At 47.8% G+C, this 26,008-nt stretch overlaps 1 protein-coding gene across 2 annotated transcripts in view; it reads left to right on the plus strand.

Moving 5' to 3' along the window:
* TRABD2B (TraB domain containing 2B) overlaps positions 1-26,008 on the plus strand; it is a 408,394-nt gene that overhangs the window by 328,024 nt on the left and 54,362 nt on the right. For both annotated transcript variants that reach the window (XM_073643517.1, XM_073643518.1), the window contains one exon: positions 13,162-13,401. In XM_073643517.1, the coding sequence (XP_073499618.1) occupies positions 13,162-13,401 (240 nt within the window). The remainder of the gene's footprint in view (positions 1-13,161; positions 13,402-26,008) is intronic.

Consider the following 26,008-nt stretch of genomic DNA (forward strand, 5'->3'; position numbering starts at 1 on the left):
ACAAGATACAGGAGCAGGTCTAGGTAATCGGCCCCTAGAAGGCGGGAGGAACAGGCTAGGAGTGTGTTCAGACAGGCCTGGAAATACAGCCTCCAGGATAGGCAGACAAGAGAACACAGAACGGGACCTGGCACCTTCAGAGTGCAAGCACACACTGAATGAAACACAATGCTCAGGCAGGGATTGATTGGAGCAGCTGGGTTATATACCAGGTGACAGACAGCAATAGGCTGAGGACGCACAAGGGGTGTGACCCACAGCAGGTACAAAAAGCAGGAAGTGATCGGGCGCCGCCCTTAAGCAGCAGAAACAGACACAAACAGACAGCATGGAGGGAAGCCAGAGAGACATTCTGGACTGGAGATCAAGTGCGCGCTCTTGCACAGTGGGAGATGGACCACCATGCAAGGGCGCCGCCAGGTATGTTACAGTACCCCCCCTTACGCCCCCTCTTCTTCAGGCCTGCCAGAATCTTCCGCAGGGAATTCGAGGGCCAATCCTTCACTTCAAGGAGATCACTCCCACTGTCCACAGGAAAAACTGGTCTCATCTGGTTAGCTAGGATGCTACCTCCTATCCAGCCATCCTCAGCAACAGACGAAACGGGTGGAGTACCAGGAACAGCACACAAGGAAGTCTCTCTCCACATATTTTCAGGTGGCACCCCAGAGGGTACAGGAGACAATTGGAAGTCCTCCACCGGGTTGGAGGGGAGCAGAGACTTGGGGGTAAACTCTGCTTCGAGGTACATCTTGTCAAGCTCACAGGAAGAAATAGACGGGTTATCAGGTACAGGATGAGGAAAAGTCACTGTCTCTTTGTTATCTGGTGGTACCCCGGAGGATTCAGGAAATAACTGGAGGTCCTCCGCCGGGTCAGAAGAGTGCAGAGGCTCGGAGAAAACATCTGCTTCAGAGTACACTAGGTCGGACTCACTGGACGAAGCAGGCGAGGTATCGGGTACAGAGTATAGGAGAGTCTCTGTCCTTTCGCTACCAGGTAGCACCCCGAAGGGTTCTGGAGACTACTGGAGGTCCTCCGCCTGGTCAGAGGGGTGTAGAGACTCATGGGTAACCCCTGCTTCAGAGTACACTAGGTTGGACTCACTGGACGAAGCGAGCGAGGTATCAGGTACAGAGTATAGGAGAGTCTCTGTCCTTTCGCTACCAGGTAGCACCCCGAAGGGTTCTGGAGACAACTGGAGGTCCTCCGCCTGGTCGGAGGGCTGTAGAGACTCGGGGGTAACTACCACTTTGGGGTACCCATTGTCAGGCTCACAGGACGGAGCGGACAAAGTATCGAGTACCAGGTGTAGAGAAGTCTCTCTCCATTTGTCATCGAGTGGTATCCCGGAGGATTCAGGAGGCAACTGGGGGTCCTCCGCCAGGTAGTAGAGGTGCACAGACTCTGAGGTAATCACAGCTTCGGAGCATCCTTGGACATGCACACCGGTTAAAGTGGGTGAAGCATCTGATGCCGGGTGCAGGAAGTTCTCCTGTGTGGAGTCTGGATGGGCAGTAGTCTCTTCGGGCAGGAGAACTGGTGCACTACCCACGCACATTACCCGTTGGGGCTTCTCCGGGATACAGGGAGATGAAGCTTCAGTAGGGACTTCAAGGTTGGGGTCAGGAGGTCTCAGGGAGGACAGACCCTGGCGTGACGGCTTGCCTCTACGTCTAGCACGTCTGGACTGCCTCTTGAGGTTGGGAGAAGTATTCCGGAGAGCGTAGTCACCCTGTGAGGATTCTGGGTGGGCAGTAGTCTCATTGGGCTGGAGGACTATTGCGCTACCCACACACATTACCCATCGGGGCTGCTCCGGGATATTGGGAAGTGAAGCTTCAGCAGGAGCCTCCGGGTTAGGATCATCGAGGACCATTAGAAAGGCCACCAGGAAGGCCATTATGTCCAGGACGATAGGATCCTGTGTTTCCCATAGGGGGTTGATCCATTCCAAGGCATCACCCGCTAGGTTAGACATAATGAATGCCACCTTAACCCGATCGGTGGGAAAACATAGAGGGTAGAACTTGAAGTATAGCATGCATTGCTCCACAAATGCACGACTTTGTCTTGGATCCCCATAGTAACGTGGCGGATCTGCAGGAACAAGAGCAGATAGATCCATCTGGACGGGTGCGTAATTAGCCAGGAACTCAGCTAGAAAAAAAAAAATTGTATTTATTTATTTTTAATGCATGTATTCGCTGGAAAACGTCTCAGAGAGCGAAGGCCGTGGGGCTCAACGGGAACCATGGCCTGAGCATGCTGTAATGCACACGCCCGGGCTGAGCGGCGTGTGCGTGTGATTCCACTGGACCGTGCCGGAGAGTGAATGCCTGGAGGGGCGTAACTAGGTATTCACCCGATCCGACCAGGGTCGCACGATGGCATACGACGCCAGTGCACCCAGGAGGAACCGAGCAGAGGGACCAGGTGCTACTCCAGGACAGACCCCGGACAAGGCTGTTGACCCACACAGGGGAATACAGGAACAGACTGGTTAGGCTGGCACACAGACTGGTGGGAATAGGCAGGCACGACTGGTATGTGGGCAGGCGGGTATGCAGGCAGGGGGGTACAGGCAAGCACGGCTAGAGTGCAGACAGGAAGGCACTAGCAGGTAGGAACACAGGCAGGATAGGACCCAGTACACACTGGGACTCTGGAACAGAACCACAGATGTGGCGGACAAACACAGCAGAGTGAGGCCGCCCAGGGAGGTGAGCGAGAGCAGGGCAGGACGAGACCGCCTGGAGCGGTGAGCAAGAGCAGGGCAGGATGAGACCGCCTGGAGCGGTGAGCAAGAGCAGGGCAGGACGAGACCGCCTGGAGCGGTGAGCAAGAGCAGGGCAGGACGAGACCGCCTGGAGCGGTGAGCAAGAGCAGAGCAGGACGAGACCGCCTGGAGCGGTGAGCAAGCGCAGAGCAGGACGAGACCGCCTGGAGCGGTGAGCAAGCGCAGAGCAGGACGAGACCGCCAGGAGCGGTGAGCAAGAGCAGAGCAGGACGAGACCACCTGGAGCAGTGAGCAAGAGCAGAGCAGGACGAGACCGCCTGGAGCGGTGAGCAAGAGCAGAGCAGGACGAGACCGCCTGGAGCGGTGAGCAAGAGCAGAGCAGGACGAGACCGCCAGGAGCGGTGAGCAAAGGGTCAGAGCTGAGCGAGACTGCCGGAGCAGTGGGCAAAAGGGTCAGAGCGGAGCAAGGCTGCCGGAGCGGTGAGCAAGGAGTCAGAGCAGGACGGACAGGGCTCTGTTCACACGGAACAGACAGGAAGGGAAAGACAGAGCCAGATACCCACAGGGTACTGGCAGTGAAGTAGCGAGTGGACCACAAACTCACAAACGGGAGTACAGAGACAACAAGCAGGAGTTAGGTATGAGTTCAGACTCTGCAGAAAAAGGAAAGGAACGGACATAGAGAAAAAACAGGTAAAAGATAGGAGAGAGTACAGACTGGAACTGAGTGTACGGAGGAGACCGACACTGCAGCGGGATACAGGAGCGGGTCTGGGAATACGGCCCCCAGAGAGGCGGGACGAACAGGCAAGGAGCGTGTTCAGACAGGACAGACAAGATACAGGAGCGGGTCTAGGTAATCGGCCCCTAGAAGGCGGGAGGAACAGGCTAGGAGCGTGTTCAGACAGGACAGACAAGATGCAGGAGCGGGTCTAGGTAATCGGCCCCTAGAAGGCGGGAGGAACAGGCTAGGAGCGTGTTCAGACAGGACAGACAAGATACAGGAGCGGGTCTAAGTAATCGGCCCCTAGAAGGTGGGAGGAACAGGCTAGGAGCGTGTTCAGACAGGACAGACAAGATACAGGAGCAGGTCTAGGTAATCGGCCCCTAGAAGGCGGGAGGAACAGGCTAGGAGCGTGTTCAGACAGGCCTGGAAATACAGCCTCCAGGATAGGCAGACAAGAGAACACAGAACGGGACCTGGCACCTTCAGAGTGCAAGCACACACTGAATGAAACACAATGCTCAGGCAGGGATTGATTGGAGCAGCTGGGTTATATACCAGGTGACAGACAGCAATAGGCTGAGGACGCACAAGGGGTGTGACCCACAGCAGGTACAAAAAGCAGGAAGTGATCGGGCGCCGCCCTTAAGCAGCAGAAACAGACACAAACAGACAGCATGGAGGGAAGCCAGAGAGACATTCTGGACTGGAGATCAAGTGCGCGCTCTTGCACAGTGGGAGATGGACCACCATGCAAGGGCGCCGCCAGGTATGTTACAGCTACATCTCCATGTAAATGTTTTCCTGCGGATTTCTTTCCAACTTATGCTTTTGACCCTACTCCAAAAATAGCATGTGGTCAATGGGCTTCCCATGAAATTATGAGGGATATTGGTCTATCTGTGTATATGTTCTCCTTAGAATATGTGGACTTTTTATTAAACACTTGCACGATACTCCTATGAATTTCTATCTTATTGTTGTATTTGATGCCTTTTTACAGAATAACAGAAATGAACCAAAGACAGACAAAAAGCAGATAATCTTTTGGTAGTAGATTAGATGACCTGGATGTCCAAATATGGAATTCCACCATTCTTGTGTTTGTTGTGTACAGTGCCTGCAACCCATAGCCGGTCACTAATATGGAAGATGCAGTTAAATTTAACATTATTTAGATACTTCAAGTAAGAAGAGGGAGAAGAAAGAATGTTTCCCATCCTAAATTTATATGATATTTTACCATAGATAATGTAAGCAGACTCCAAACCTGGTGCTGATGTCTAGAGATGAACGGATGAGGCAAAATGCTAATTCATCTGTTTTTCCAGGAAAATTTAATTTGTGAAGTTATTTTCTGGTAATTTAATGTCACTTATTGTGCTCTGGGACCTCTCCAGAGCATAATAAAAATAATATGTAAAACATAAAGAAAAAATTCTTATATTCACCTCTCTGGCCCCTCTGCTGCTCGGCGTCAACCGTTTGGTCCTCGCTTCATCTTGAGTTTACTGCCACTTGTGCTGAAATCCCCGTCTCTCACTCTTGGCCTGGACTTCCGGTTCTAATGAAGTCCAGGAGGGTTCTGCACATGTGTGCGTATGCCGTCGTGTCTTCTTGGGTCTCATCAAAGATTGATATTTTGGTCCAGCATGATAGGTCTGAGAATTTCACTGTGAGTATGGACAATCTGAAGATACGGCAAATATAACAATTTTTTTATTACATTTTGATGGTCTTTAATGGCTCACAAAATGGCAAGTCATGCCATTTTGCTGAATCTGCGCAAAAGCAAACTGGAAAAAATCCACATTTGGGTTAAAGTTTTGTAAAATTCAAGTAGAATTTAATTCCATTCAAATTTATTTTCTCCTATCTACTGATGTCTTTTTATTTCCAGGTGGATGAGGATGTCTTGGGACACAATGGTGTCAATCATCATTTTTTTGTGTTATGGTCCACTTTTTTTTTAGTGAGACAGCTTTACAAAGCATATAAATGATTGCCAGCTGTGCTGCCCAGGAGGTTCTGCTCAATCTGAAGCCTTTTAGTTCCACAAATCACCACCATCATTTTTTAGTAGTAAGATTTCTCAAACATATTTGTATACACAGACCAAGAGACGTGTGGGCTACAGCTGCCCCAAAATCATCAGCTTAATAATAAATTTATTCTGAAATTGAAAACTTATCAAAATGCAGAGATATTGTCACACCTAAGCCCATTTATGAGTCACTTCTTTATAGGACTAGATTTTTTGTTGGGTGTCCAGATCATTGGTTATCTTAAAACTCCTAAACCCATTAGATAACCTCAAATCCCTTCACAATTCCAATACGTGATATATAAAACTTTACTTACTGTACATAAGTAAAATTAAGTATAAATATGTATAGTCTCTTGTCTACAGGCCAAAAGAACTCTGTTGCAATTGCTACCTCTACAACTCTTATAGCTAGTCAGCTCGTCCATTAGGTTGCAGACACCTTTTTGACTGAAGCTGCATATACACATCAGGTATTTGTGGAGTAGAATAAAATGATTCCCATGACCCTGGTTCAGCAACCACTTCGGTAATCCATGGCTGCTGGATTAGCATCCTGTGAACCTCCTCCGAACTGCTTACATTTCTGGCTACCCTTTAGATTGGCGCAATTATGACATTGTGCCAAATTAACTAGAAGAAACAGATGACGGCAGGTGGGAGGAGGTCCATAGGGCTCCAGTCCGGTGGCCATGGACTACCAAAAAGGCTGCTTTAACTGAGTCTTGAAAATGATTTTGCTCAACTCTACTTGTTTGGCCAACAGCTCTTTCTCACGTCTCCACTATACTCATGCATGCTGGGCTCATCCAATGGATAAAGGTGAAAACTATCAAGAACAAAAGTATCACACACTTCTTACCTCACACCTGCTATCGTGGCAGAGTCACAGCACTGCTATACACATTAGATGGTCAACCATTCTAAAATAGTTTTAACGGCTATGCACACCTTTGTTGGATGTCTGGACCTATAATCCTTTGGACTTTTTTAGTGGATTGGACTTAGAGTTTTACTGTAGTATTGAACCATGTCATAAATCTAGAGAGGCGTAGGAGGAGATGAAACTTGTGAAGTTCTACTTCCAGGCCTGGGCAGGCTAACAAGACTACCAGAGCATCCTCCAGTTGGCCTAAGCTCTAAAATACAATCATTTTGAAGTTTATGACTTACCATCTTGGTCTCCTTGTTCTGCGTTGACCCATAACACCTTATTTGATATTGTTGATGATATGGACCTTTTGGGTACAGAGATCTTCTAACTCATCACTTCTGATGAGCCAACGAATCCTTTGTATGACATTGTCTACACATCTTCGTTGAATACTATGAGCTCTTCTCACCTCTGGAAAAATGTAAATTTGTTTTCACTGACACATTCACACATCTTTTTTTTTCACGTGTGAGAAATATGGACTAAGTTTCATCAATTGTTTTCATCACAGTTTCATCAGAGTGTCATCCGAGTTTTATTATCATTTGATCCGATTTTCATTTGTTTTTCTCGAAGGTGGAAAGAAAAAAAGGTCCTTTATCTTCTCCTAATAAACTTTGAAAATCAGACTGCAGGTGGATGCTACCTGAGTGCTGTCCGATTTTTTTCACTGACCCATTGCCAATTTTGATCCAAAACGTGGGTCAAAATCTGACAAATTTTCGCGATTTTACACAGAAAATCATAGACATTTGAACGGCCTCGTTAACATTTATAGGTACGAGTTCTATCGGTGAAAATCGCGGATAGCACTCGTATGCAAAAAACGGATGTCTGAATAAGCCCTAAGTCTGAAGGTTTTATATCCAGAGTTGTTAGAGAGTCGATAATGTGAACCAGGCATATGTCCGATAAAATCACAACCTATCAGTACAATATTCCAGACAGTCTGTCCATTTAGATAAATACCCGTAGCTAAAGTGTTCAAACTCCAGTACCAAGCTGTCACGAAGGTACATTTTTGCAAATTAATGTCATTCATAAAGTAAGTTTTACTGTCTTGCCCTGGTCTTGCTCAGCCGGTAATGTAAATACGTGCTTCACTCATCTCGGTTCTCAAACTATTTATGTATGTGTGAAGAGGGAGCTGTCTAAGCTGAGCATTACGTTTATGTGAACATTATCTACCAACCATGACTGGGTGGTAATAGTTACCATCTAAATTCCTCTACTGTGCGAGCTGCATCCTCTGCTTTCTCCAATCGAAATTCCATCGGCTGCACCACTACCGGTTATTTCATACCGTTGTTTACCGCACGCCGTTTAAAGAGTCTTTGTTTCTTTGATTTGATTGGAATCTGTCTTGCAGATTTTTAACATCTGCTCGGCTCCGAATTTAGAAAGTGTTTTTGTCAAAATCTTTATTTCATAATTTTCCAAACACAAATGAAAAAAAAAAACATATTACTGTACGGGAAGTTTTCAAGAGAAGTATGAAGTTTATATAAAGACACGAATATGGAAACTTTGAATTTTGAATTTAGCTGTAAACAATGACGAATAAACTAACAAATGTTGCATTTCTTTTATTTTATGTTCCCACATTCTGAAGCCCTGAGCACAAGAGAGAAATTAAAGCATTAGGATATGTGCACACAGAATTTTTCGGAGGATCTGCTCCAAAGGACGCTTTAAAAAATGGCTAAGAAATGTTTTACAATAGAAGTGAAGAGAGAGAATCTTTCAAAAGTCTTGTTGTTCATAGCTTCAGTCTTTTAAGAGTTTATCTTCTGATTCAAGTCTTTGAAAAAAATGCCTGGTGGGAAAAAAAGTGCACATCACTTCTTTGAAGCTTCTCCTGATGGAAAATGCTCTAAACTAGGCAACGTCCAAGCAAAAAGGCTTCAATTAACATTTCCGGGAAAAAACCTCTGCAAAAATGCTTGAAAAACTCATCAAAACCACTTCAGGAAATGGCAAAAAAATCATCCAAATACTCCCCAAAATATGTGTTTTCCTGAAGTGGATTCCACCAGAAATCTTGTTGTTTTTGACTGCCTCAAAAAAGCTCCCCTCTGTGTGCACATACCCTACGGGGGTCTTTGCCAAGACGGCAGGAAGCTGAACCCGATACCATGAAATAACAGCTTTTTAAGGGGCTCTCAACCTATTTTTTCTGTTTGAAAGCAGACCAGCATGGCCTACTCAATGGCCGAGCCCTTACAGTTACTCATCCATTGGTGCCTGGGTCTGTCGCAGGTCTCCTTGTTCTTCTACATAACTGGTTCAGCCACTCTGTGGCCACAGCATTGATCAACTGGTTACCGTTGCGGACAGTGATTGACTGAGACTGTCACATGTTTATATTACCAGAGGAGGTTGTGCAGAGCCAGTCACCTTTCTTTCTTTTCGAGAGGGTTGGGGCATATGACCACTGCCACCAGTGATTGGAAAATGAAGTGAGAAGACCAACAGAGAACCTAACAGGTATTAGATAAGCTGAGGATTGTTGGGTGAGCAAGCCTCGTTTTTTACTTCCAGAGATTTTGCTAGTTACCGTACTTTTAAGAGATTTTCAGTTTGACTTGTTTTTTTCGTGCGGCTTAGATCTATTTTTTCCATCTACACATATTTTTGCAGCCTATTGACTTCAAAATCAAGTTTGGATCAGATTCCACAAGAAATCCTTGTTGGAAAAAAAAACTTAATGTATCAACAGCTATGTGAATTTCCCAATGAAATTCATACAAAGCACATTCAAGGAATATCTGAAGCTTTCAGTGTGGATTTTGGAGCAGATTTTATAGCGGATCCACTTTGATGTGAATTTTTGGTACAGATTCTGCACCGAAATCCACATAAAAAAATTACTTTAAATAAGCTTTCTATTGGTTTCAAATGAAAAATACACACATGGTGCCGTTTTTTTTTTCCTAGTGTATTTTTCATCACGAAAAATAAGTAACATGTCAGTTCTTGAGTAGAAAGACAATAAAATCAAATGAATCAGTAGGAACAGAATAAAAACCCAATCGCATAGAAAAATTGAAAAACATCACAAAAACTTGGATTTTGAAACCATTTTTTTAACCTGAATTCATAAATTTCCAAAGTCCATATAAAAAAAAAAACTACTTAATGGTTTTAATATCCTGAATCATTTTTCATGGGTTTCGTGTATATTTGGATATTATTGGCAATACAGAGTTAAATATTGTCAAAATCAAATATTTTTTCTATTGATGAGACTTTTGGTTGATTTTAAAAAATTTTTTAGTAAGTAAATAAGTAAGTCTATAACCAGCTTAAACCCCGGGTGTTAATACCTCATTCTCAAAATTTGTAAAAATGGAATTACGTAATTTTCATTTGAAAGAACGACAGCAGGTTCACATTAGATGTGGAATTAAAGGTGCGCCGAATGTAATCTAGGAACTACAAGGTTTTATTAATCAGTTTTGGATTTTTTTGGCTGTAAGTAGCAAAGACGTCTGACTTCTGTCGTATGAATTTGCGATGAAGTGTTTCAGTCTAGACGTATGTCATAGTAACGACTTATATTTTCATTTTTAGTCTTAGTAATGTGCATTAAACCGCTCGCGATGATGTGTTATTGTACTGACATCACTTGCTGCGTAAGAACAAGCGATACATTATAGACGAGCTTTTGATCTTTCGTCTGGTAGACTGCGGCGTGCACGAAAAAGCTGATGTAGCACATCTAATATTGCGCATGGTTTACCTGCAAAGCAACTTAGACAAGTACTGAAGTCATGTCCCATGGAGTCATCTCAAACTTACACGAAAAGAAACAGTATATTTCTTCTGCTCTCCTCATACGAAATTCTCTTCTGGGATTTTGGATCCACAAGTGGCGCAAGGACAAAGAAACTCCGGGTTGAAATCGGATACACAGAAAAATCTTTCCACAGAAAAAGGAACGTAGACCAGAACTAAAACTTCCAAATTATCGTAACAAACAATTACATTTTATTAAGCCCAGCTAAACGCGTTTTGAACCATCATGTGCCATGAGTAACAACTGGCGAAAGTGGTACGTTCATGTGGGCTGCACCATGGGAATGAAGAGCATTGGGATTCCAAATCGTTTTTTATTAATCTCAATGCGTTTCTGCTCCGAACCGGCGCCTTTCTCAAGGCGTAAAAACTAAGCTACCATCGCTTTCAATTATTCTTTATCAGATGCTATTGCCCTATTTTGTGTGCTCTTCTGTCCCTCTCCAGAGCTTCTCACGAGCAGGAACTGGTCACACATGAAGGTTTGAAACGCGTAGGAGATTCACATTTATTATTTTTGCCAGGATGTCCTCTTATAATTTGTGTGTATTTTTAAATGGACTTAATAAAGTAACACAGTTTTTTCCGATAATTTGGAAGTTTGATTGCTGGAATATCCTCCTTTTCCTATAAAACTAGTCACGACAAAGAAGCAAACTGAAAATTATTCAATGTCCATTACATCCAATTACAAATACACACAAAGCACAGGACATCCTGCCAAAGATAATAAATGTGAATCTCCTGCGCGTTTTGAACCATCATGTGTGACCAGTTCTTAGTCATTTCACATGATGGTTCGAAACGCGTTTAAATGGACTTAATAAAATGTCACTGGATTTTTTCAGTAATTTGGAAGTTTCAGTTCTAGAATATTCTACTTTTTCTATGGAACTAGCATCACAAAAGAACCAAACTGAAAATTACCCGGTGGTTCAACAAATCTAATTTCTGGTCCTAACCAAAGAGATCACCAGTCAGTTATAGTCTGCACTAGGTTTAAAAGACATAGTTTTGACTTGATCGCTCTCGTAGGCATCACAGTGCTCCAATATAAGCTTCTCTCATAAATGCGAGACAGTGGCCCCTCATAAGGCAGAATTCAAACATGGCAAATTTGATGCAGAAATTGCCTGTCAATCTGTGCAAGTAAAATCTGCATCAAATTAGAGCATAAGGTAAATGGATGAGACTTTGCAAATCTTACAAAATTTTATAATCCACCCATTCGGTTGCATAGTCAATAGTCATTCATAAAAAAACCTTGAGAAAGTGCAAACATAGGGTGATAACGTGCATGATTGGTATTAGCTATGTTCACGTGGAGTTTTTTTTATGGCTGCAAACTCACCTCGAAAGGTTGTGCAGTGGGCAAAACACCACAAAATTGCAGTGGGATAGTGATGCAGCCTTGATTTTGGATCTTTGGTTGATTGTGCCAAAGACCACCAGAAGGAAAGTAAATGGGTGAATGAGATACAAGTGAAGGAAGGGTCTTCCATAGCCAGAAGGTCTTGGATGCAAAATATTCAATTGAGGAGATAGTAAGATTGAAGATTGTATAGAAAAGTCTCAAACAACAACGCATTTTTGGGTACAAAGATCCCTTTTTCAGTCTTTGTACCCTAAAATGCGTTATTATTTGAGACTTTCCAAGAAAATCCTCAATTTTACCACCATTGACTTAATTGGATATTTCAGGGGCGGACACATCATGGGTGCAATCTAGAAGTATGGAGGTCCAAGACCACCTTCCGAAGATTGTGGAATTGTGCATTATAATGAGCAATTGGACTGCAACGTGCCAATACTTGCACAGGGGTCCTCTTCTGTCTGTCTCCGCCAGAGGGATATTTTGCACCCAAGACCTCTTGGCTACTGAAGACCTTTCCTTCATCTGTATCCCATTCACTCGCTCATTCCGTTGAGGAAATTCTTTGGCTCTTCACCACTTTCAATCTTCAGCACCAAATTAGCCTTTTGCTTTGAGTTTGTCGTGAATAACAGGGAGATCAGGTGCAGCAAATTTCTGCCAAATGTGGATTTGTCCTAATAGTGCCGGTCACATAGTGCACCACTAGAACTTTCTTGTTCCTGCTTCTGCAACATGTGCCGCTCCTTTTCTTTCCAAGTCCTGCAGTGATATCTATAATCGGTACAGGAAAGAGTGATCTGAGCCACCAAGTAACCTTGGCACACTCTTCTCAAGGAATGCCATGGCTTTTCATGTCTTTCTAGACCATCAGAATACAGACTAGGATATTTTTGATGACCATTCTCCAACGGCCATGTTTTGTAAATTTGTTGTAAAGGCAAATCAATGAGTAAAATATATAAAACTTATATTGTCAGAAGAAGGGGACATCTTTGTGACCTTCCAGTAGTCTCTACTTTTTTTCTATGCCCATCTGCTCTCTGTAAAAGTTCTGAAATCTGTTCAGCTACAACAATGAATCTAGTGTAATCCGGGGGAGGAGGGGGATGAAGATGCAGTTTATTAAATGGTAGCTTGCTCCTACATCATAGCTGGAAGCGTTGACATTATCAGTAGGCATGGAAAGAGAAAAAGTCCTGGACATTTACAGAAACCAGTGGAGACAGAAAATAGACCAAAGATATGCAAGTTATACACATTTCTGGCTGAACGTCATCAAATATATTGTACGTATAAACTTGGGCAAGTGAACAAACCTGGACTTCAGAATCCATTATTAATTTCCATACTACATATTAGGGAATGGGGCTGGCTTTAAATACGAAACACAGACTTTAGACAAGAGTGGCGCTATTTCTAATACATACTAGGTACAAGAAATCAGTATGGAAACTTTCTTGTTCTTCCCTAAACTGCTTCTAATATTGTTAATAATGTTTTTTTATGAAAAGTGCTGATATATTTAAAGCTTATTTCTATTTTTTAGCCCCAATCCGGCTGAGGAGCAGTCAACGGATTACCCTTCATTGAAGTATTTTGACCACATGCCATCCACGTCATCTTATCCCGAAGAGGGCGATGAGGAAATGCTGCCACCACATCTTCTTCTACCAGACAGTATTAGTCAACTAGAAGAATTTGGGAAACAGAACAATTGGCACAGGAAACACCACAGGAACCAACGCAGGCGGCAGTTTAATGACCTCTGGGTCAGGTTGGATGACAGGTTTGTAACTCTTCTGCAATCCATTAATAGGGGAAGTCAAGTCAACAGAGTCTTGACATCCCAATTCATTCTTCATCAATCTGTATATCTCCTGAGAGTTCTCATGTTTTAGCAAATGTTCACATATTAACGGTAGGAGCCTTCATTTTTTTCTTACGGTGTAAATGATCATGTTTCATAGCATGAATAAGGATTAGTAGAAAGGGAAGAACCTTGAGGGACCAGTGGTGGGTGTTCTTGTAGGAGACCACCTAAGAAGGCACATGAAACTTGTGAATGTGTGGTCAATGTTTGGGTTGGTCAGCAAAAAATGTCTTGTCAGATTCCACTGCATGCCAGGAAAATGTTACTGATAGAAGTCTACAAAGTTAAGGATCATTGATGGACAGGGGCGGACACAGACTGTAGTGGGCCCCTGTGCAAGAAATTTTGGGGGGCCTCCCCAGCCCTTCATAAGGCAACAAAGTTATGTAAACATAACCCCCATGTGCATCTCTCACCCCCCCCATGTGCAGCTCTCACCCCCCGTGCATCTCTCATCCCCCCCATGTGCATCTCTCATCCCCCCCATGTGCATCTCTCACCCCCCCATGTGCATCTCTCACCCCCCCATGTGCATCTCTCACCCCCCCATGTGCATCTCTCACCCCCCCATGTGCATCTCTCACCCCCCCATGTGCATCTCTCATCCCCCCCGTGCATCTCTGATTCCCCCCACTCCTAGTTAATTAATTGTATTTAAAAAAAATAAAACTTGTTATACTTACCCCCATGCAATCCCTGCAGAATCCTGGCGCTCGTCCACGTCGCTGCCACCAGGTTCTCCTGACGTTCGGCCATGTGACGGCGCCACATACATAGCCATCAGCTTTTGTTTTGGCCAAAAGATTTTTAAAGCCGCCACCACGATAAGGTAGACTCTTCTGGGCGGGCCCTACTCTAACCTATTAAAATTTTCTTAAAATATCCAATACTCTTTTTAGATATATTTTTATTTAGTTTTCTTTAAGGGAATGTGTCATATACATTTTTTTTTTAAATGACCAATAATACCACATACAGGGAATACCGCCACACCATGACCAGACCACATATTACCACAACATAGTGACCGAATAATACCACACAGAAGGGAGAAAAACTGCCACACCATGACCAGACCACATATTACCACTACATTACTAATATTACCACCACATTACTAATATTACCATAAGTGTCATTATACACGGGAGCTCTATACATGGTATGTATAACGTAAGTGTCCAGGTAATCTAGTGATCACCAGTGAAATTATACACAGGAGCTCTGTATATAGTGTCAGTGTACAGGTAATACAGTGATCACCAGTGACATTATACACAGGAGCTCTGTATATAGTGTACAGGTAATACAGTGATCATCAGTGACATTATACACAGGAGCTCTGTATATAGTGTCAGTGTACAGGTAATACAGGGATCACCAGTGACATTATACACAGGAGCTCTGTATATAGTGTCAGTGTACAGGTAATACAGGGATCACCAGTGAAATTATACACAGGAGCTCTGTATATAGTGTCAGTGTACAGGTAATACAGTGATCACCAGTGACATTATACACAGGAGCTCTGTATATAGTGTCAGTGTACAGGTAATACAGTGATCACCAGTGACATTATACACAGTGTACATGTAATAGACTGACTCACCGGTGACGTCTCTAGGTGAAGTCCTTCATCTTCGCTTTTCTCCTTCATCCAGCACAGACCGCCATCACGTCTTCCAGCCAGGACTCGTCTCTGCATAAAATAACACAGTTATCTAGAGCACATTCCCCAACTTCTACATTACGCAGCTGAATACAGACATGCATCCACCATCAATATATGGTTAGTTATTATGCAACCTACCATTCCAAATATAAATTGTAATCCACCACTGTGCCCCCATTAACTGTAAATAGGCACTTAATATATAATTTAATTAGAACCTCTACTCTTTCCGCCAATTTGTTACCAGTCACACTCCTGCATCCGCAACGCCCCCTACTCTATACTTCCTGCTCCCCGCATTCAATATTTACATGCACCCCCTGCCCCAATTCATTATATCATGTCCGTGCTCTCCCCACCCCATCATCATTTATCATTTACTCTCCCCCACCCCACATTCGTTATGTGCAGCTCATTATCCCCCTACTCCCAATTCCCCCATGTGCAGCTCTCAAACCCCCCCATGTGCAGCTCTCATCCCCCCCATGTGCACATCTCTCACCCCCTCCCCCACATGTGCCCCTCTCTCATCCACCTCCCCCACATGTGCCCCTCTCTCATCCCCCTCCACCACATGTGCACCTCTCTCATCCCCCTCCACCACATGTGCACCTCTCTCATCCCCACCCACATGTGCATCTCCCATCTCCCCCCCCCACACATGTGCATCTCCCATCTCCCCCCCACACACACACACATGTGCATCTCCCATCTCCCCCCCCACACACACATGTGCATCTCCCATCTCCCCCCCCCACACACACACACATGTGCATCTCCCATCCCCCCCCCCACACATGTGCATCTCCCATCTCCCCCCCCACACACACACATGTGCATCTCCCATCTCCCCCCACACACACATGTGCATCTCCCATCTCCCCCCCCCACACACACACATGTGCATCTCCCATCTCCCCCCCCCACACACACGTGCATCTCCCATCCCCCCCCCCACACATGTGCATCTCCCATCTCCCCCCCCCCCACACATGTGCATCTCCCACCCCCCCACACACATGTGCATCTCCCATCTCCCCCCACACACACATGTGCATCTCCCATCTCCCCCCACACACACATGTGCATCTCCCATCTCCCCCCCACACACATGTGCATCTCCCATCCCCCCCCACACACATGTGCATCTCCCACCCCCCCCCACACACATGTGCATCTCCCATCTCCCCCCCCACACACATGTGCATCTCCCATCTCCCCCCCCACACACATGTGCATCTCCCATCTCCCCCCCACACACACACACACATGTGCATCTCCCATCTCCCCCCCCACACACACACACATGTGCATCTCCCATCTCCCCCCCCACACACACACATGTGCATCTCCCATCTCCCCCCCCCACACACACACATGTGCATCTCCCATCTCCCCCCCACACACACACACACATGTGCATCTCCCATCTCCCCCCCCCACACACACACACATGTGCATCTCCCATCTCCCCCCCCACACACACACACATGTGCATCTCCCATCTCCCCCCCCCACACACACACATGTGCATCTCCCATCTCCCCCCCCCACACACACACATGTGCATCTCCCATCTCCCCCCCACACACACACACACATGTGCATCTCCCATCTCCCCCCCCCCACACACACACATGTGCATCTCCCATCTCCCCCCCCCACACACACACACACATGTGCATCTCCCATCTCCCCCCCCACACACACACATGTGCATCTCCCATCTCCCCCCCCACACACACACATGTGCATCTCCCATCTCCCCCCCACACACACACACACATGTGCATCTCCCATCTCCCCCCCACACACACACACACATGTGCATCTCCCATCTCCCCCCCCACACACACACACATGTGCATCTCCCATCTCCCCCCCCCACACACACACATGTGCATCTCCCATCTCCCCCCCCCACACACACACATGTGCATCTCCCATCTCCCCCCCACACACACACACACATGTGCATCTCCCATCTCCCCCCCCCCACACACACACATGTGCATCTCCCATCTCCCCCCCCCACACACACACACACATGTGCATCTCCCATCTCCCCCCCCACACACACACATGTGCATCTCCCATCTCCCCCCCCACACACACACACACATGTGCATCTCCCATCTCCCCCCCCCCACACACACATGTGCATCTCCCATCTCCCCCCCCACACACACACACACATGTGCATCTCCCATCTCCCCCCCCCCCCACACACACATGTGCATCTCCCATCTCCCCCCCCACACACACACACACATGTGCATCTCCCATCTCTCCACTCCTAGTTAATTGTATTTTAAAAAAAAAAAAACTTGTTATACTTACCCCCATGCGATCCCTGCAGAATCCTGGCGCTCGTCCAAATCGCTGACAGCAGGTTCTCCTGACTTCCGGCCATGTGACGGCACCGTCACATGACCGGAAGTCAGGGGAATCATGAAGGCGCTGCTGCAACAGCGCAGCTCAGCGCTGAAATGTCCCGGACCCGGCGCATAGCATGGGGCCGGGGGCCCCATGAGGAGAGAGACGCACAAGAGGGGGGCCCCCTACCGGCCGGGCCCCATACTGGAGTCAGGGCAGTCATGCCCTGATGGCGGCCCTGCTGGAGGGGCCCCCTCTCCCTCGGGGCCCCCGTTCAATGAACCGGCTGCACGGGCGGTAGTTCCGCCCCTGTTGATGGAGAAGCATCATCTATTTGAAGTAAGACGAGGAAGTTGATTGGATTACGTTGGATTTATTTAGGAATTGTTACAATAATTCATAAAGTGTTTTTTTTTTCACCAGATTTTATAATACAGATAGTATAAATTTATTGGGAAGATACATTAGCTCTGAGACCTGATGTAGCTGGGGTACTTACTTTGAAAATTCATGGCAGAACGGCTGTATAACCCTGCTATAAATATTAGCCTTTTTTTGAGTCCATCTGAAAGAGTGAGAGAGCTCATGAGCTTCACTGACAGCTGCAGCTCGTACTAAGTAATGTTAAGTTTCAGCAGCAGCAGGGAGGAGGGACTTTGAGGGTCTATCAATGTAAGTGGGTGGAGATTCAGCATCAGCAGGGAGGAGGGACACTGAAAAGCAGTCAATCAGGCTAGGTGGGTGGAAATTCAGCAACAACAGCAGCATAGAGGAGGAACACTGAGGAGCCATCAATCAGGCTAGATAGATGAAGATTCAGCAACAGGGAGGAGGGACACTGAGGAGGAGGGACACTGAGCAGCTGTGAAGATGGTACAGAGGTGTCTGCCATTACTTCTGTACAAATTTCATTAAAATGAATCTGTTAGCAGGTTTTTGCTATTTAATCTGAGAGAAGCAAAATGTAGGGGAATAGAGCCCGATTCCATGGATGTGTCACTTACTAGGCTGTGTTCTGTAGTTTTAATGTAATCAGTGTTTTTTCAGCAGGAGATTATCATTATAGGAAAAAGGTACTCCTTGTAAGGCAGTCCAGCTAATCTGTGTAACCCCGCCCCCACCACTGATTGGACAGTGTTCACAGGAAGCTGCCAATCAGTGGTGTGGGTGGGGCTATACACAGCCTGGCATTCTGAGCACTGCTATATATACAGCAAAGAATACAGAGATTATTTCAAAACTACACCAAGCAACCCAGTAAAGTGGCACATGGCTGGAAGCAGGGTCTCTGCCCCTACATTATGCTGTTCTCAGATTCCATAGCAAAAGCCTGGTGACAGATTCCCTTTAAGGCCACATATAGACACATATAGCATAAACTTCTACCAACTGAGTATAGTAAAATCGTGTTTTTTTATGTATTTTTTAAAACCTGATCATCTCATGCTACACATATTGGGAATTTTCGTACCAAGAGAAATGTCAAACCTTTATTGCTCAAAAAATCTAATTATTCCCCATCTACAGGAGAGAGGTGATAACTTTCTGATCACTGGAGTTTCACTACTTAGACCCTCATTGCTCCCAATAATGAGGCTCTGGAACCCTGAAAATGGGGTTCTGCAGCACCATCCAGAATGGAGTGAAGGTGCACATCAAGAAAGGGGCTGGAAGCAAGGGAAGCTGGATGGAAGCCCCACATGACAGGGATGGGCCACGAGGGTGGAATTTTTGAGATAAAGGATCAGGATTGGGTATTAGAGCTGAGGGGCGGGCAGTTGGTGGTGGGAGGGTGAGTATATCAAGAAAAAGTGAGGGAAATTAGTCAGTTCGGCAGGGAAGTTACAGGAGAAAGTTCCCACCCACCCACCCCTTTTTTCTGGTTGCATCTGTTCAAGTATAAGTGGGAAGTGGCGGTGGTATGGTGGAAAACGTTAAGGAGTAAGATGGACATATGTCTATTATAATTGTTTAAAAAAAAAAAAAAAAGTGAATAAAAAATAAAGAAAAAGGAGGTAGGGTGTTTGTCGCAGTGGCTTGGCGGGGGGTGGGGTTCTTGGAGTTGGCACAGAAGTGTCGGTGGGAATAATTTGGTTAAAATTACAGCCAATTGGTTAATTGAGCGGGGTGATCTGGCATTTGGTTTTTGGGCTCTGGACGGGGTTTTACCCTGGGAGCTTTTGGCGCCCTTGAGCTGGTGATGGACGGCTGAGGGTAATATGGTGGTTCCAGTTCGGTTTAATTTATGCCAGATCTAATTTTTAACTCCAAGAACCCTCCCTTCTTATTTATTTATAACACTGTTAATATGTTAATGTTGTTTGTTAATAAAATGGCCGCTGTGGCCAAATTTATCCAAAGAAATTACAGGTGCAGTGTTTTTTATTTGTGGGAAAAGATGAGTGCTGGAAAATGGGAGGAACAGGTTAAACGGTGGAACCCGGGTTGGCCGTACACGGTCAAGGTCTCTGCTCTCTTCATTGTTGAGCACAGAGTTCGGCTATTGCCGTGTTCAGTCACTCCCATAAATGATGGATGTAACCAAGGTCATGCCAGATCATGCAGGTGCACCTCCTTTCCATTCAGCATGGGACAGAAGAGCCCCGTTCTTAGGATTGCTGGGGATCCGAGCCGTTGGACACTCAGCGATCAGCAAATTATTCTCTATCCATTGGATAAGGAATAATGTGATTTTTGGAAATAACCCTTTGTCTGGCCTTAGGCTACAAGTCTTCTGCCACTCTATGTGACTGCAGACTTGTGAATTCTCACAGTGCACGCACTGTTGGCGCCGAAAGCGTTGTGTGTGTGATCGCAAGTACCTGATTTGCATACATGCAGTCATGTGCCGACTAGACATGTGTGGCACCCCAGGGGTCTGGTTTCCACAGTAACAGCAATGTTATGTCTGAGAGCAGGTGGGAGGTCTCTTGGTCAGGGATCCTGTGCATGCCACACCTCCTGCCCAGTCCTGGGAGGGGAAGAACTTCCCCTATATAAACCTAGGGCTGAGGCAGGGTTAGAGAGTAGAGAAGAAGTAGAGACAGAGAAGCAGATATAGGAAAAGAACATCAGGAGCTCTGTGGGAGCAGTGCTACAAGGAGTCAGGGGCTGGCAGCTGCAGAGCTCGCCCAGACTGAGAAGTTATCACCGGACCCGGAGTCCGAGGCTGTGGGGACTAACTCCTATCCAGCAGCAGAAACCGACCGGCAGGGGATTGCAGGTCCTCTGGCCCAGAAACCCGAAGGCACGGTCACACGCGTGGGACCAGCACCGCCGTCGTGGAGCGGAAGCTACTAGAAGGCCCCGAGTCACTGGCCATACGGGTGAGCACCACACGGTACACTCAGGGACGTGGGCTACTTATACCCGCTTCTAGCAAGGTAGCCAGAAGAGTATCGTTAGTTTGGGAGGCCTACAACTCCGCCTGGCCAGGGGAGATCCCATCTGCTCAAGGACTGACCAGGCCCCAATCGCTAGCCAGTACTCCGGGAGGGTCTATCGTTGTCACCAGTAACTACACCGTACCGTCTCCGAGTGGTTCCTGCTACCCCCATCATCCACGTCGGCTGCCCTGAGGCCATACCCCTCCCGTTGGGGGTTATACTATCACGCTGCACAATCCTACCACCGGCCTCAGCGGTCTGCCCTGCAGCAGCAGCTCCTTAGCTGTACTCAACGGGTGGCGTAGTCGTCCAACATCTACCGCTAATACAGCGCCACTTAGTCTGACTCCCTGGGCACGGACCGGATCACCGCCACGAGACTACAACCCTCAAGAGATCCGGCTCCGGGTAAGCTCCCGCGTGCGCAACGCAGCGCGACACAGGCCCAGGGGCGCGTCAACTTTTGGCGTAGTCGGCAGGATTTCGTGCCCGCAACCACCGGGTACTGCGTGCCTGAAAAAGACTGTTCAAACTTACCAGTGGTGAAGATTCCCGCCATCCGTGAAGATTCCCGCCATCCGGCACCATCTTCAGCCTTCTTCCCGCCATCCGCGAAGATTCCCGCCATCCGGCGCCATTTTCAGCCTTCTTCCCGCCTTCCGTGGAGTTTTCCCGCCGTTGGACGCCATCTTGAAGACGCCGCGCGGGAAGAAGAGGGGCGTGGACTCCAAAAGCGCGCGAGAACTGAAGCCCCGCCTCACGTCCAGACGTCGCGTAAGGTCCTGGAAGGAGCCCAGCAGACGCTGACGTCACAGGAGCGCGACGGAAGGTCCTCAACCCTGACGATCCACTGCGGAGCCGCGGCCTACGGAAGAGGATCATCGCAAGGTAGGCCACGGTCCACTAGGGGGGAGAAAGATGTCGGATACGGAGGAGAGCTTCACTGCCTCAACCCCCGCCAGCGCCACCGCTGCTGCAGTCATGCCTTTCACCATGCCCTATATCCCGGGAGCAGCCTGGCTACCCCAGTACTCAGGGGAGTCACATACCCTGAATGACTTTAAAGAAAAGCTGGATAGCCTCTTCCAGGTGTACCCCCTCACAGAGGAGCAAAAAGTGAGCATCCTGGTGGCCCAACTAACCGGGGCAGCCCAAAGGGAGGTAAAGTCCTGGCCACCTGGGAGGAAGACTGTCGCGGGGATACTAACCCGGCTGAGGGACACCTTTGATACCCGCACCTCAGCCGAGATTAAGCTTAGATTCTATGGGTGCAAGCAGCGAGCACATGAGAGTATAAGGGACTATGCACTAAACCTACAAGAGGCCCTGAGAGCCATTAAGCAGACCGACCCTGACGGTGTGGGAAACGAGGACAGGCTGTTGACCGAACAATTTATAGAGGAACTATATTGCAATGCCCACCGAACCCAGTTGCGGGCAATGGCCTTACAGGATCCTCATCTGGACTTTGCACAGTTCAAGGACAGAGCCATCCGGGTGCTCCGAGAACCGGCACCGGGTGGCGTTGTGACCCACAGGCGCCCAGCTATCACTTACCACCAGGAGGCGGCGCCCTGGTCGGCAGGGCCTGTGGGGGCTGATGTGCAGGCTTTGAACAATGACCCGGCTCCAGACCTGCACCATCAGGTCCAAGAGCTAGCTAAAAGCGTTGCTGCGCTAACCCGAACTGTGCAGTCTTTACAGGTTTCCACTCCAGGGAAGATCCAGCTGGCATCCGGACCGGAGGACATCCCGTGGCGTCGACCAAGGAGGACCCCACCGGCCAGAGGAAGACCCAGCGACCGATACAACGAGGACGGACGACCCATCTGCCGCCGCTGCAATCAACCCGGACATATGGCAAGGTACTGTCCTTTAAACTGGCACAACCTGGGGTAGAGGGCCAACCCCCAGGAAAAAGATCACCAGGCCCATCGAACTGGCGCGACAAATATGTGGGAGGACGTCCAGTCTTACCCGTGGTACTGGATGGCATTCCTATGAGTGCCCTACTGGACACCGGGTCACAGGTCACCACCATCCCGTACGTGCTCTTCAAGCAGTACTGGAATGACTCGGATATCACCCGCTACCCTGACGACGACTTGAGTATCATCGCCAGCAATGGTCAGCCCGTGCCACAGATTGGATTTAAAGAGGTGACCATTAAAATTGGTAGAGTCGAACTGGCAGCACAGGGACTGATCATTGTAGACATTGACAAACACGAGAGTCACCCAAAGATAACTCTAGGAACTAATGTAATTGAAAATTGTCTTGCAGAGGTGATTTTCCTTTTACAGCAGGTTGCCAAGAACGCCAGCTCCGGCCAGCAGCGAGTGCTCCAGAAAGAGATCCGGGCACTGATGCGACGGCAACAGCTAGAACTCTCCGGTGGTGAGATTGGTAGCGTGCGAATATGTGACCCTTTCCCTATTGCCATGCCCCCGAAAAGTGAAATGATGATTTGGTGCCGGGCAGCTATTGGTCTGAGAGGTAGAGATTACCAGGCAATGGTAGAACCAGTTTACTCAGACAGTAGGCCCACCATTTTGACAGCACGGGGGGTGGTCAATGTACGCCATGGGAGGGTGCCCGTTCGCATAATAAATATCGGGAAGAGGGAAGTGTACCTGCCCCGGTATGCCACGCTAGCCAAATTGTATACCATCAATCAAGATTCCATACAGTCCGTAGAACCCTTGCCTCCATCTTCCCCGGAGGAAGGTAACGGCTTTCAGAAAACAATGGAGGACTGGTGTCAGCAACTACATTTGGGTACTGACTCCACTCCCTCACACCAGAAACAGGGAGTCTGTCGGGTGGTTCAAGAGTACGAGAGAGTGTTTAGTAAACACCCGTTAGACTTCGGGCGAGTCAAGGGGGTAGAACACCACATCCCCACGGGAGACCATCTTCCCATAAAAGAGAGGTATCGACCCGTACCCTCTGCACACTACCAACACGCCAAGGGGATGCTTAGGGACATGAAGGAGGCTGGGGTGATCAGGGATAGCTGTAGCCCCTGGGCAGCTCCACTAGTCTTAGTCAAAAAGAAAGACAACACCATGAGGATGTGTGTAGATTACCGGAAAATCAACCGTATCACACACAAGGATGCGTACCCCTTAGCAAGGATAGAGGAGTCTTTGGCTGCTTTAAGATCTGCTAACTTCTTCTCTACCTTGGATCTCACTAGCGGGTACTGGCAGGTTCCTGTAGCAGAGGCGGACCGGGAGAAGACCGCATTCACCACCCCGATGGGACTTAGCGAGTTTACCTGCATGCTGTTCGGACTCTGTAACGCACCAGGAACCTTTCAACGATTAATGGAGTGCTGTCTGGGCCACAGAAACTTCGAGACGGTCCTGTTGTACCTGGACGATGTCATCGTATATTCCAAGACTTATGAGGACCACCTGAAACACCTGGCGGAAGTGTTCGAAGCTCTGGCAAACTACGGCCTAAAGGTAAAACCCTCCAAGTGTCACCTCCTAAAACCAAAGGTGCAGTACCTGGGACACGTGGTGAGCGCTGACGGAGTGGCTCCCGACCCTGATAAGATCACCGCAATTAAGGAATGGCCAAGTCCCTCCAGTGTAAAGGAAGTGCGGCAGTTCCTCGGGTTGGTAGGCTATTACCGCAGATTCATCCCCGGTTTCACCAAAAAGGCAGCTCCTATGCAGGACCTCCTGATAGGCCAGTCCCGGAAGGCCAAGAACCAGAAGCCGCCCTTCAAATGGGAGAAGTTAGAAGAAGAGTCCTTCCGCCAGCTGAAGATGGCCCTCACGGGGGATGAAATCCTGGCGTACCCTGATTACAGCCAGCCCTTTATCCTCTACACCGACGCAAGTAACATCGGGCTAGGAGCCGTACTGTCCCAGATCCAGCAGGGGAAAGAACGAGTAATCGCTTACGCCAGTCGAAAACTGCAACCCACCGAAAGAAACCCTGAGAATTACAGCTCATTTAAGCTAGAGTTCCTGGCAGTGGTGTGGGCAGTCACCGAACGCTTTAAGCACTACCTCGCTTCTTCCCGGTTCACCGTGTACACGGATAACAACCCGTTGACACACCTGGACACTGCAAGACTCGGTGCCCTAGAGCAGAGATGGATGGCCCGCTTGTCCAACTATGAGTTTACAATCAAATACCGGGCAGGACGCTCCAATACCAACGCGGACGCCCTGTCCAGGATGCCGAACCTACCGGACGTAGGGGAAGATTCAGAGGAACTGGAAGAAGTTGAACTCCCCGCGTTCCACCGTCATGGGACTATCCAGTATTCCCACCGTGTAAGGAGTAAGCAATCCACCACGTTTAACCCCTTGCCTCACTACAACTGGGAGGAAACGCAAGACAGTGACCCTGCCATCCGGCTGGTGAAGGAGATGCTGACTCAGCCAGAAGCTCGCCTTGACCCAGACGCTCCGGAGGAGGCCAAGCAACTGTGGGCAGAGAAGAGTCGACTGTTCCTTTACAAGGGGAAGTTGTGCCACAGAATGGTTAACTCCCGGACGCATGAACTAATCTGGCAAGTAGTGGTGCCACGGAGAGACGCAGCCATGGTGATGGAAGCATACCACGACGGGGCTGGACACTTCGGATGGAAGAAGCTGGAGTTCCTGCTGCGTGGGCGGTTCCACTGGGTAGGCATGAGGGGAACCATCGAGAGGTGGTGCAGAGACTGTGGCCCGTGCAACCTAAGAAGGAAGGACCGTGCCAGCCAGAAGACTCCCCTGCAGTCCATCGTCACCCGGCAGCCGTTGGAACTGGTAGCCTTGGATCATGTAAAACTGACCCCAAGCAGAAGTGGCTACGTCTACGCGTTAACCATTGTGGATCATTACTCCCGGTTCTTGGTTGTCGTCCCCGTTAAGGACTTAACAGCTCAAACAGCAGCTAGAGCCTTCCAGCAGCACTTCTGCCGTCCACACGGGTACCCGGACCAAGTGCTGACGGACCAGGGACCTGCCTTTGAAGCGGAGGTCTTCCAAGAATTCTGCACTCTGTATGGCTGCCGGAAGATAAGGACGACACCCTATCATCCGCAAACTAATGGACTTTGTGAGAAAATGAACCAGGTGGT

Source organism: Phyllobates terribilis, unplaced genomic scaffold (assembly GCF_046119375.1).
Source record: "Phyllobates terribilis strain yellow unplaced genomic scaffold, ASM4611937v1 Scaffold_8__6_contigs__length_399053987, whole genome shotgun sequence".
NCBI classification, from domain to species: Eukaryota; Metazoa; Chordata; class Amphibia; order Anura; family Dendrobatidae; genus Phyllobates; species Phyllobates terribilis.